General features: G+C 38.8%; 3 protein-coding genes across 4 annotated transcripts; 2 read left to right on the top strand and 1 right to left on the bottom strand.

Moving 5' to 3' along the window:
- The first annotated feature begins 550 nt into the window (after positions 1-550).
- LOC137248298 (SREBP regulating gene protein) lies at positions 551-3,050 on the top strand. Its single transcript, XM_067779171.1, has 2 exons — positions 551-850; positions 910-3,050. Exons 1-2 carry the CDS (start codon positions 764-766, stop codon positions 1,468-1,470), a joined length of 648 nt encoding a protein of 215 aa, XP_067635272.1. The 5' UTR covers positions 551-763; the 3' UTR covers positions 1,471-3,050.
- Positions 3,051-5,494: 2,444 nt separating this feature from the next.
- On the top strand, positions 5,495-6,454 carry LOC137248723 (uncharacterized). The gene has a single exon (XM_067779629.1). The coding sequence runs from the start codon at positions 5,564-5,566 to the stop codon at positions 6,452-6,454; it is 891 nt and encodes a 296-aa protein (XP_067635730.1). The 5' UTR covers positions 5,495-5,563.
- A 3,062-nt stretch (positions 6,455-9,516) lies between these two features.
- LOC137248297 (allantoinase) lies at positions 9,517-12,068 on the bottom strand. 2 transcript variants are annotated; one of them, XM_067779169.1, is made up of 7 exons: positions 11,729-12,068; positions 11,460-11,611; positions 11,117-11,384; positions 10,845-10,990; positions 10,065-10,402; positions 9,798-10,003; positions 9,517-9,729 (listed from the first exon to the last, which is right to left on the bottom strand). In XM_067779169.1, the coding sequence occupies exons 1-7, from the start codon at positions 11,882-11,884 to the stop codon at positions 9,571-9,573; spliced, it is 1,425 nt and encodes a 474-aa protein (XP_067635270.1). In that variant the 5' UTR covers positions 11,885-12,068; the 3' UTR covers positions 9,517-9,570. The 2 variants fall into 2 exon arrangements, with proteins under 2 accessions (XP_067635270.1, XP_067635271.1); XM_067779170.1 differs by having other exon boundaries at positions 11,765-12,068.
- Positions 12,069-12,468: the final 400 nt, after the last annotated feature.

Raw genomic sequence — 12,468 nt, 5'->3', positions numbered from 1 at the left:
TATTTAATTATACAGGGGTCGAGAGGGCGAGTACACGTCAAATGTTGCTGTAAACAAAATTTAAGGGAAGTTTTTTGTAAGCGTGGACGAAGTCGCCAGAGCAGAATGGTGTTCTTCTCAAGAATACTACGGCTTCCACACACGGTTTTGGACCAGCCCGAGGTAATTTTTGGGTTCTTTGTCAATATCTTTTGATAGCAGAACACTTTTGAAACAAGACGTACCTTTTGACACCTTACCTGACAATGGACGTGTATCAGCAGTCGGACCCTAGTGTAAATTATAACAAAAGGATTAACAATACTTATCTATCAGTTTTGAGTAGGATTGTCGATTGGCCTTTAAGAAGCTTTTAAAAACTCCCATTGTAACTTTGGGTATACCCGTATTACCTATCCGACAACGTTCATGCAATGTTTTTCAGCCATCAGTAATTCCTCAATTACATGCGTCGCAAAAATTGATAAGAAACTAGTAACTGGCAGCACTGCTAACAGCTGATCACAAATGACACTTTTCAAACGTCAAATTTCTTTAAGAAATATATCAAATAATATAAAACATTTGTTATTGCAATTTATTTACATATTTGTAAATAAAACTGAAAGCTCAAAAAACTTTATGATTCTTTCACAAATGCTGAGCTAAACGACTAAATATATGATTACAAGTTTGGGGAAACGTTCGCAATGCTGCCTAAATATTGGCTAACCAGCGCTCCACCAGCAGTGAATGAAACTTTGCACTAAGAGAGCAAAGGACAATGTGGCCACGATTTGCTGGCCGCCGTCTACTATACATAACCGCTACAATACTTGCCATAATATTTATTATAACAAATTTACTTAAGGTAAGCCATTAGTATAACAGAAAATAACTGATCACATTTCCATCTTCCCATTCCTATAGCATGGCGGTCTTCGCGCACTACATGCAGACAATGTACTTACTGTACAGAGAGCGCGTCCACTCATATGGCGCACACTACAAGAACACCTATTGCCCGACGAACCACAAAATCGTACTAATGACCCAGACATGCGATGTCGTAACTCTGTGCAAGGACGCGATATACTTGTCGATGATCGTGGATTTCTATGCCAACGTGAACACTTGCTATTGCCGAGCGGTTGTTGTGATGTTGAAGTGGCTGAAACTCAATATTACACCTGTTATACGTGCAATGCTACAACACATTGTTGTGATATATACGAATATTGCGTCTCCTGTTGCTTGCATCCTGCGAAAAGAGCTTTATTGGAGTTAGTATTACGTACAATTACTGGCCGTCAAGCTGCAGTATTTGCGCGTGTTGAAGATCATTTTGAGTTGTGTTTGGTTAAATGCCGTACAAATTCTCATTCTGTGGCGCATGAGAATAAATATCGTGATGGTACACCGAAGTACTGTTACGGGCAGACGGAAGCGCACGAATCCCAACGTGAGGTGTCAAGTGGTTTTGCTCGATAATTATGTGAATTCCATTTAACCGAAAACTAATACAAAAGTTGAATGAGATGTACCCAAAAGGGGAATTACATTTTATAAGGTTTAAAACGGCCTCTCATTGTCAAGGTTTTTAATGTATTCCAATGTATGGGTGTTATACGTTGAATCTGGAAAAAAGAAAGGACAAGAGTTAAAACAATGTCATTCATCCCGCGGAGCAAAGACCAGTTACCACTCCGTTATCACCGTATACCAACCCTGCATTGTTGCTGTTGTTGACATAGTAAATGCTCCTCGCATATCATTTATGGTGAAAGTAAAGCCGGATTTACATAGAAGTATTTTCCCAGTGATTAACTTTGGCTGATTAGTTCAATGTAATGTTTAGGTACTTTCCTGATAGACAGAGCTGGTGTGGCCTAGAAGGTTCAATGTGGTCATATTAAAACGTTCCCGAGGTGGTCGGGCTACTTCCTTAATGGTGCTTGTTATCGAAACATACGGCATCTATATCCGGCAAAGGACCACCAACATTGCTAACACTTCCCAAAACATCGGGGGAGCGAATGGATCATATTTTAATTAAATTTCGCTAAGTGCGTTTCGAAATTTACCAAAAGCCGATAAATAATAAAAGGCACACGCCGAAAAGTTTTTTTGGCATCACCATAAGGACGAATTCGATATCAGCAAGATATTTTAAACATTTTGATCTTCGTGGCTAATATAGTGACCGCTGTATATCAAAAGCTTGTTTTTACTCATGTTTTAAATTCAAATTCGGATAAAAAAAATTATAAAAAATTGTATGTGTATAATTGGTGATGGTTAGATGTCATGGGCTAGGTTTTTTTGTCGACTAGTATTGACGATGGGAGTGGGTACTCTTGCGTTGGCGATAAATTTTAAATTAGCTTAAGGTAACTTATGAAATTATATATATTTAAAGTATAAATGAATGTCTGTTTAATATTATTAAGTTTAAGTTGTTGTATGCTTGTAAAAATCATGATAAAATAATTACTAAATCGCTTACTATTTAGCTATATGCTTTGCATATCCTAGTAGAGTGAGATTTTTAAGCGAACTAATACAATCTAAAAACACTAACATGACAGTGAAATTTTTAGTATTAGTTTAGAATATTTTTACATAAATAGATTTAAGTTTCTAGCTTGTAAGTTAAAAACCAGGTTTATATATTTATTTAAGTTTACTATCTTGCGTGTGTAATGCAATTCGATTTCTAAATACTGCCAACCAGTGCATGGACTTTTAAAAATTCAAAATTGGTAAACGAAACATAAACATATTGGTGAAAGTTGAGATATTTTTATTATTTTTCTGTGAGTAAAACTGCTTAAAATTTTATACTTAAAAAAAAAAAATCGAATATGTTGGAAGTGTTGAAAGTGGATTTGGGCTTTAGTTCAGCTACCAATAATGTTGTAAATTCCGTGCACTGCTGCCTACTAAGTGAGTTGTAGGTGAATTTAGAAACCCTTGCTTTATTGAAAACTCCAAATTAAGTTTTTACAGCTTTTTAAAAAAACAAAATAATTAAATACATTTTTTAATAATTGAAGTTTATTGTCCATAAATTTTTAATTTGGGCTTTATAATTGCGCTATACAACGGTAATGGATCATGCAAAACTTTTTGGAGAGATAAGTTCTTAAGCAAGGAAATTACCCTCCAAAATATAGACATTCGGATATATACATTTTATTTATTGTGGTTTGGCCCTAATCCCAAACAACGCAAAAAATCCCTGAAGATTGGTCGTTTTTTAAACGGTTTTATTTAGCTTGTACGAATTTTAAAATTAAAATTTAAGTAACTTCCCGATAAGCTACAAACTTGGAATATAGTTGAGAACCCGATGACAATTCAATAATAAGGAAAAATACTCCGATAGGTGGGGCATAGATCGAAATATTTCAAAAAATCGCATTTGTGTTCCTATTTTGCTCATATTTGGAACACATATTACATACATGAATAGGAAGCGACTTATGAAAAACAAAATAAAAAATTGTTTTCATAATTTGGGAAAATTTTTAACAACGTGACATCAGGACGGACAAGGAGACAGCTGTTTCGATTATACCCTGTAAATCTCTTCGAAGCATTTTCTCCCGGGAGTGGGATTTGAACCCGCACTCCTACGACGGTTGAAGTGTTGGAAACGCGTTCAGCCACGTTATGCATTAGTTGTTGTAAACTTTATCCCAACTGCCTTTGTCACAGTCCATACTTCGTATGGGATCATGTGGTAAAGTTATGCTTGTTTTGTAAGCCGGTTTCAAAGAAACTGGTATTGTTTTTGCTTTTGTTCTATTTATAGAACTACAAAGAATTAACCAATGTCTATTTGTATGAATTAAGCGGGGGTTGCCCTTATTGCTTTTAAATGCATGAAAAAATTTATTTTAAGCAATTTTTAATTTATAAAAAAAAAATTTAGTTAAACGGTTTTATTGAAAGCAATACCGCAATGACGCGAAAAACGACCAAAATCTGCGGCGGCGGCGTTTTTCGGCGGCGTATGTCTTAGTAGCTACCCAGCCAGCATTTTTTGAAAATTTTAATCAAAAGATATTTAAATATCATATCCCAAGATGATTAAAAATGTTCAAATTTTAAAGCATTTCTATTCGAAAAATAATGTATCGTCGGGAGAAAAATGTACCTTAAATGTGATTATTCTTGAATAATCATTTATGATTCCTATTTCCCAGAAACCGGACTAGGTATATATTTTCGAAATATTTTGATGCAATGAATCGAAATCTGGCCCCAAAATTGCTCTATCAGCTCTGGTGTTCGAGATATCCTAACCTAAAAGTGCAAAAAACACCGTTTTTGCCCATATTTGAGGTTAATTTGCCTTGCAGATGTTTTCTTTCACCAAAATTAAAGGTTGGCATCTTTAAATACAAGTCTTCTTCTTTCAAATGGTGTCGAGTTTGCTCAAATATCATTTTTTTCGCTGAGATATCGCATTTTGAAATTTTCATGTTTCTAAATTTTCCTACACCTGAAAATCGATTGAGATAATATAGACATGATATAGTCGATTATTAATTTTCTTGAATTGGGTCTTATTTTTCTTAAAATTTTGTCTCACACCATAAGTGTGCTAACTCACCACACCTCTACACTATCTAACCCTCGGGTACCGAGTCACACACAGCCCTGACCCCTAGAAACCACCCCTATCATAGCGCAAGCAGGCTAACCCACTTAATCCTGGGTACAGCGTTTACTCGCATATATTTCTTAAAATAAGTCTTATTTATCTAGATATCTCACACCACACGTGGGCTAACCAACTTAACTCCTAATCCACCAACCCTCACGTATCTCCTAAAGAAACATGAAAATTTCAAAATGCGGTATCTCAGCGAACAAAAAAATTTTATTTAGGCAAACTCAAAGCCATTTGAAAGAAGAAGACTTGTATTTAAAGATACCATTCTTTAATTTTGGTGAAAGAAAACATCTGCAAGGCTACATAACCTCAAATATGGGCAAACACGGTGTTTTTTACACTTTTAGGTCAGGATATCTCGAAAACCAGAGCTGATAGAGCAATTCTGACGGCACATTTGGATTCGCGCATCATAAACCTTCGGAAATATATGGTTTGGTTTCTGGGTCTGAAGGTTGGTTAAATTTTGTCCGCCTGTGTAATAGGTTTGGTCCAACACCCAGAAAAAAGTGATTTTATCATACAGTGTTATTGATATAAGAGTCAAAACGTGCCTTTCTATACCCCCCACCCCCCCCCCCCCCCCCCCCCCCCCCCGGCATTGTTGGGCGTGCTTAAGCAGTCGACCCCTCATTCAAAGTGCGACCAACACGAGTCACCATTATTTGTGATCGCTTGTTAGAATTTGCTATCTTGTACTACACCAAAATCATGCAAGATCGTGATTGATGATATAAAATAAGAAAGTGTAGAAGAATTGCAGAAATCCCTATTGATTGTCATTTTAAATTTGGGTATCATTTTGTACTTTAAAATTGGAGAAAAAATAATTCGAAAAAAATTGGTTATATTTTGTGAAACTTCATACTTTTTGCACGACTTCAACCCAACATTTGAAAGATGAACTGCGATGCCGAAAGTGAATGTATAGTACACAAGTTCCATCCAGCTTCAAAGTGTTACATAAATCTGTTTGCTTTCGCCGAGATTGTGAGCGTCGTCGCCGATGAACTTAACAAAATAATAACAGAGGCAATCGTTATGATCCAGAAAGATGTGAAAGGAGAGTTTTTCTATCCCGTTCCGCAAAATGTGCCACGAAATTCATCACAATATCCAGCGTTCCTACACTTCGATGCCGAATATAAGGAGAAATATATTGAATGGGTTAATATACAGGATTTCTCCGTTAATGAAATATTCTCACAAGTACGCGATTACATAAATTTATGGCATCTCTCTGAAGCGACCAAATTCACTTTAGTCGTTAATGATAAAACGAATGTAATACCACGTAAAGGTGCTAAATACTTTTTGGATGCATGCTTTTCAAAACCCACACCAGCTTGTCCAAACCCATTGACTGTTGCAAGAGTTTATTTTACTGTTATTGTACCTGTTCTGTTGCCAAAATACTATCCGGTTAAAGTGATTTATCGCTTTGAAGGAACTCGTACGCAATATCATGCAAATGGCAAACTTGAGATACGTTCCAAAGACTTTCAAAGATATTTTATTGATTCCATATTACAAAGAAAATTGGTATTTTATACAAAAATATTTGAATGCCGACATCCTTCATTTAAGGTGGATCCGCAGAATAGCGAAGAGATGCAGAAGGAGGCAAACAAAGGAAAGTTAGGAGCTGAATGGTCTACAATCAAAAATGAAGCCGTTGAAAGTCAGAGTGATGATGATGAAGAAATTATAATTCCGCATCGTAATTTACGTGTTTCGGATAAAGTAAGCATTATGAGTAGTGTGGTTTTATTCAGCGGAATTCAGAGTTAGACATTTATCCAAAATAAACAATATACCTACTGCTACTACAATTATGTTTAAATTAACTGAACTTTACTAAATCAAGGTTTTCAGTAACCCATTCGCACAAGGTGTAAAATGGGTTTCCACGCAAAACTTATGCAACACCACTGGCTCAATGACATCTGGCGAGGAAACTAGCTGAGGTTTCAGACAGAAGGAACCTCTATAGGGAAACTCCTTTTGAATTGATGCTGGAGAAATATTACAAGCTTTGGAACTTAACCGTTGTGAAATAGTTTTGTTATAAGGGCGTGCCGTTACTGGCGTTACTGTCTTCATCGGCCTAGGTTAGGTTAGGTTGAACTGGCTGGTCAATAAATATCTCACATAGACTGAATGTGTCCATAGTGTTACCAGAATGTGTTAGACGACCAAACGGAAGAACCCCAATCAGATGCCAGGACATATGTTATAGAATAACTTCGTCCTCTTGGCAAATACTAGAAGTTTTCTAAGAACCAGCTTAATTGCTGCCACCCCTAATAGCTGAAGCCTTGACCTGGCGAGCGCAGGACATGAACACAGAACGTGCTTAACCATTTCTTCATGCAGCTCACACTTCCTACACTTGCTGTTACTGACGAGGCCTAACTTATAAGCATGTGACGCCAGAAGGCAGTGTCCAGTCAGTATGCCCATCGTGAGCCTTAAGTCTTCTCTCTTCAGAGATATGAGCCACTTTCTGAGTCTAATATCGTAGGCTTTGCACATGATCTTAGAAATTTTGCTTTTGTCCACGCCTTTCCTGCTTGATGGATCATATGCAACTCCTCTCTCCTTTTGATTTCTCCCAAATGGATTGGGAGGCCTATCGTCGACTCAGCGAGTGTTGCACCCTCCTTCGCCAACTCATCAGCCTTTTCGTTACCTTCTATCCCTTTATGACCGGGAACCCAGTAAAGATGTATGGTCCGGCCTGAGCGAAGTGTTTCCAATGCTTCTTTGCATTTCAAAACACTTGATGAAGTACTGTGTGAGATTATTGCTTTAATCGCAGCCTGACTATCAATATATAAATTGACGCGACTGCAGCTTAAGCACGCTTCCTTCAGAATTTCTGCTGCTTTCTTCACTGCTAATTTCCGCTTAAAAAACGCTGCAGTAATCTCGCAGCCTATAGAATCTACTTATTTCTGGGTCGACACAGTAAACAGCAGACCCAACCCTTTTCATTAATATGGAAGCATCCGTATAGACGTGTATAGCATGTTCTGCCATTTCTGCACCCCGGCACCAACCCTCTGGCTAAATTGTGGCCCCAATATTTCTTTCGAAGCTCAAGCACAGAACCATATATACCGTTTGTCGGATATTAGATGGCGCTATACTGCGATGTGTTGTGTGAAGAATGGCATGCAATACTGCTGTCGGGGTAGTTTTTAAGGCTCCCGTTATGTCAATAATTGATACTCTGCATACCCTCTCAAGTTGTTTGCTATACGTACTTTTTTGTGTGGCTGTCCACCAAACAAGAACCCTGTAGTAAAGTATGGGGTTGACAATTGCCGTAAATACCCAAAGCATCCTAGCATCCTTTTGCATGCATAGAGTGCTACGAAGGGTTTCTTCGCTCTCTCTTCCACATGGAGCTTCCACGACAACTTACTATCTTGTATAACTCCTAGATACTTGGTGCTATATTTTTCTTGTAGGGTTACCCCTCCAAGGTTAGGCTTAGTCCAATTAGGGACATACATCCTAGTAAATAATACTAGATCTGTTTTTTTCGCTTTGGCGGTTAACCCGACTCCAGATGCCCAGGCATGTAGATCCCGAAGTGCCGATCCGTCACCAAGCAAAAAGGTATGAAACGAAATCGGAAGGATAGACGCTGATAACATGAAAGAGAACGGCTCTAGGAGTATATGGGCGAAGGTTCTTCGGAAGGTTTATGGGCCCCTACAAGTCAGCGAGTAAATGATGAGCTCTATGGGCTTTATATAGACTTCAACTTAGATAAGCGAATGAAAAGGCAGCTGCTATGCAGTGCTATATGGATGCAGGAAGTTTTTCCGGCTCAGTAGGTTTTAGCAGTTCTTGCCTATGACAACAGAGGAGGAAGGAGGCCCCCACTCTGATGGAGGAACCAGTTGGAAAATGATTTGAGTTCTTGTAGAGATAAAGACCAGATTTCATCTGGTACGTTCCGGAAACTAGCGCCATTACATTACATCCTTTTCGCTGGGAAATTCATATTTCCGCTAATCAACCTCGTAACTCCCGAGCTCCCTTGGTTTTTCCAATTGGGGTCAGGTAGCGCATCGAACAAGCAACTGGCGCGATCATTACCACATAAGAAACGCGATAAACGGGGCGAGGTTGCAGGACAATAGCACCTTGCGACGTCTGCTACTGTGAAGGGAATATAGGTGTGATTTGCAGCCCTATCTAAAAGATCTATCTAGCGCAACAGACCAACTAATATAATCTGTCAGCTTTACGATTGCCATCTGTTTAACACTGATGTCATTGGCCTTAACAAACGCGCCGTGTATAAAGATGCCAAAAAAGCGGGACTTGCAGTGTGAGAGGGCAAGAGGAATTACTTGCTGGCATAAAAGCCTGGCAGTCAATCGAAATCAGCCTAGAACTCCGATAGAGTGGCACTTTCAAACTTAACGCTCCTTTCTCGACGAACAAAAGTGATGCTTTACAAAATAGCTCGTCATACCTGACCTAATGTAGCGAACATACAATTAAAATGGGTAGGTTATTGGGGTATTCGGTGGAAAAGTTTTCAGAAACACTTATTTCTAAACCGCGTGTATAGAAGGAAGTGTAATAATAAACTGTGTGAACTTTATGTTAATATGAACATAGTGCAAACAATTGAAGGGCCAACGGCTAAGTTCTGATATGCGAATGGATGTATACCCGTAAGAGATAAGAAAACCTAATCCCCCTTGATACTCTCAATTATCTTCAATTACTACAAAGCAAAAAAGATTGTAATTACTTCTACGCAATGACCGTAATATCCTTAGCAGCTAAGCGTCCATACCCACCATCCAAGTATAGTTTACGTCAAATTATTTTCGATGTCTTTGTTTTATTATTACATTATTGCCATGATTAGCAGACTTCTACATGCGAACAAATTTGACAAGTTTCTTAGCGGTCTTACGCAACAGTACTTTCCCCAGTGGCTGACCGAAACCTTCATATTGCTGATAAACATGCAGACCTCGCACAACTGTGGCATGTACCACACCGCGCAAACGCTGGTCCATATACGGAGTAGCCTAAAAACAAAGCGAAATAATACTCAGCTTTACCTATACAAACTCACATAGATACAAAAATGTCTTACCTTATTAGTTGAGTAAAGCATATCCGTCGATACACTGAATTCTTCTTCTGGATCCCAAATACAAAAATCGGCATCATAACCCTCCTCAATTTTACTTTTAAAATTTGATAGGTCACATAGCGCAGCAGGATTCTGACACATTAGACGATAAATATGTTCCAAACCGAGACCATGAGCTTGGCAGTGAGTCCAAACTATAGAAAGTCCTACAAAAGAATCATAAACGTTTATTGAACTAAGAACCCTTTAACTACACCAACGACTCACCCAACTGCAGCGAAGATATGCCCGGCCATGCATTTAAAAAGTTTCCACGAGTACGCCCATAGTTCAAACATTTAACCCCAGGCGTTGCGGGCGAGTGATTGGAAGCGATAATATCTAAGCAGCCACTTTTCAAAGCTTCCCAAAGTCTTGGCTGATTTGATTTGGCGCGTATTGGTGGCTGTGTCTTAAACTCTGTGCGGCAATCTTCAATTTGCTCCGAGGATAGTGCGAGATAGTGTGGACAAGTTTCAGCAGTTAGATTAGCGCCAGCGCTTTTGCATTTTGCAATTATGGGTAATACATCTCCAGAGCTTATATTCATGATGTGCAAACGTTTGCTGGATAAATTAAGAAAGCAAAAAAATTAAATTAAGAAAGCCGTTTAAAATAACCCCTTTTATATCTGATTGCGGATACGAACAAATCTGGTTACAATCAACTATTAATATTGACATGGCTTCTCACAAATTTTAAGTTTATAGGGACCGCCTTGAGGTACACGAACCTCTGTTTTCTGTGTCAAATCCATAACCTAGTAATTATACCGAATTTAAACCTTTGGGCGTGGCCAGCTACTAGACTCGCTTTTAAAAGAATAGTGCAAATGGGGTAGAAGGACAAGTATTCTAGAAATAATAATATGTCTAATTAATATTACCCACGGAGAGAACTAACCATCAATCCTGATACTTTTGAGCAACATTCCTGCCTAACTTTGACACATCTATTCCCACATTGAAACCGTCCGATATGCAAAACATCACTCAGCCTCCGACTCACCCTTTGTTTGCATTGGCTAGTTGGCTGATCATTTCTACGGCATTTACTTCCATGTCTTCGGGTCTTGTACGCAGAAAAGACTCATATTTTTTTGGCTCCTCTTCATTTGGTGCAATCGGTCTCTTAAGCGGCAACTCAGCACTGAACTACGATAAAAGGACGGTTAGTGAATCAATTTCTACATATAATTTCGAAAAAATAGGATATGTATGCCGCGCGAAAATATTACTTCAACAATTATAATCGAACGTCCACCATTTGCAGGTACTTACCGCCACAACAGTACCATCCTCTAGTTTACCGATCACAGATTCCAGTTCGCTTTGGTTCATCGCAGGAAAAGCATCGCCAACTGGTGCTGGGGTTGGTGAAAGTGTACACTGCAGCCCTATAGCTCCCGCTGCCAATAGCGTATCTGCTTCTTTAACATTTTCAGGCACGATACCACCCCAAAAGCCAACATCCACATAAATCTTACCACGAGCTACGCCATACTTCGTTTTTAGCGCTGAAACGCTAGTTGTAGTTGGTATGGTGTTACTAAGGATACACGAAAGATCGTTATAAGATCGCTGTTTTTATTATGATCGACTTGTTAACATCAATCATACGTACGTAGGTCGATCGATGATCGTGGTAAAACCGCCGGCTGCCGCTGCCTTAGTTGCCGTCACAAATCCCTCCCAATCTTTGCGTCCCGGCTCACTTATATTTACGTTAGCATCTATAAGACCCGGCATGAGTACTTTATCATCAAAATCGTAGACCTACAACAAGCGAAAATAAACAGAGAACATATTGAAAGCATCGGCTTTTAGCCGGCGAAATATAAAGTTAATTCTCTTTAGCTCCCTTTCAATATTTTCTTATTCTTTTCTCCTCACCGCTTCCGATTCCGTATTGTAGACATAAGTATTCACCTCCTGTGCAGTGCGCAAAACTTTACGTATAATACCCTCGGTATCGACGATAATACCACCATTAAGAAAACCCTCTTCGGTGCCTAGAAAAATTCGTTTACTCAGAAAAAGTAAGTCCATAATACTTTCTAAGCTTCAGTAACAATGCTAGTCGAACTTTAAATCAATTCCGTATATAACGCTTTCAAATATTCTAGCTGGACCAACAGAATATGTAAAATGTTTATTTTTATTTGGTTCTATATTTAGAAAGTTGTACTTAGTTGTGTACCACTAAACGCGATCACTGAAAAGAACTAAATGACTGAATATTTGCACTGTGTGCATAGCCTCTTTACTTCGAGAAAAAGCGCAAAAGCTTTGATATGGTGGAGAATGGCAAAGCAGCTTTTATATTACGAGGTAGATTAGGTTAAGTTAAGTTAAGAGGGCGTGCGGGAGTATTACCCACTCGTCCATTTTTGTCCATTGTGAGTGCCCTCAGTAAGTACAGGGTGGCGGCAAATTCGTTTAGCCCCATTTCCTCCTAGTGGTCCTCAACGAACCACTTGCTTTCCCTGATGATCCCAAGAAGAAACGAGACGTCCACCTTCACAACCTCTGCCAGGCTGTCAAAGAACCGTGAGCCCATAATCTGAGCCTTCTTCTTTGAAGCGCCGGACATCGGCAGAGAAAGTGGTAGATCGACTCCTCTTCCTTTTCAT

This window comes from Eurosta solidaginis, chromosome 4 (genome assembly GCF_040869045.1).
Source record: "Eurosta solidaginis isolate ZX-2024a chromosome 4, ASM4086904v1, whole genome shotgun sequence".
Lineage (NCBI taxonomy): Eukaryota > Metazoa > Arthropoda > Insecta > Diptera > Tephritidae > Eurosta > Eurosta solidaginis.
This window is presented reverse-complemented; position numbering and strand designations above follow the sequence as displayed.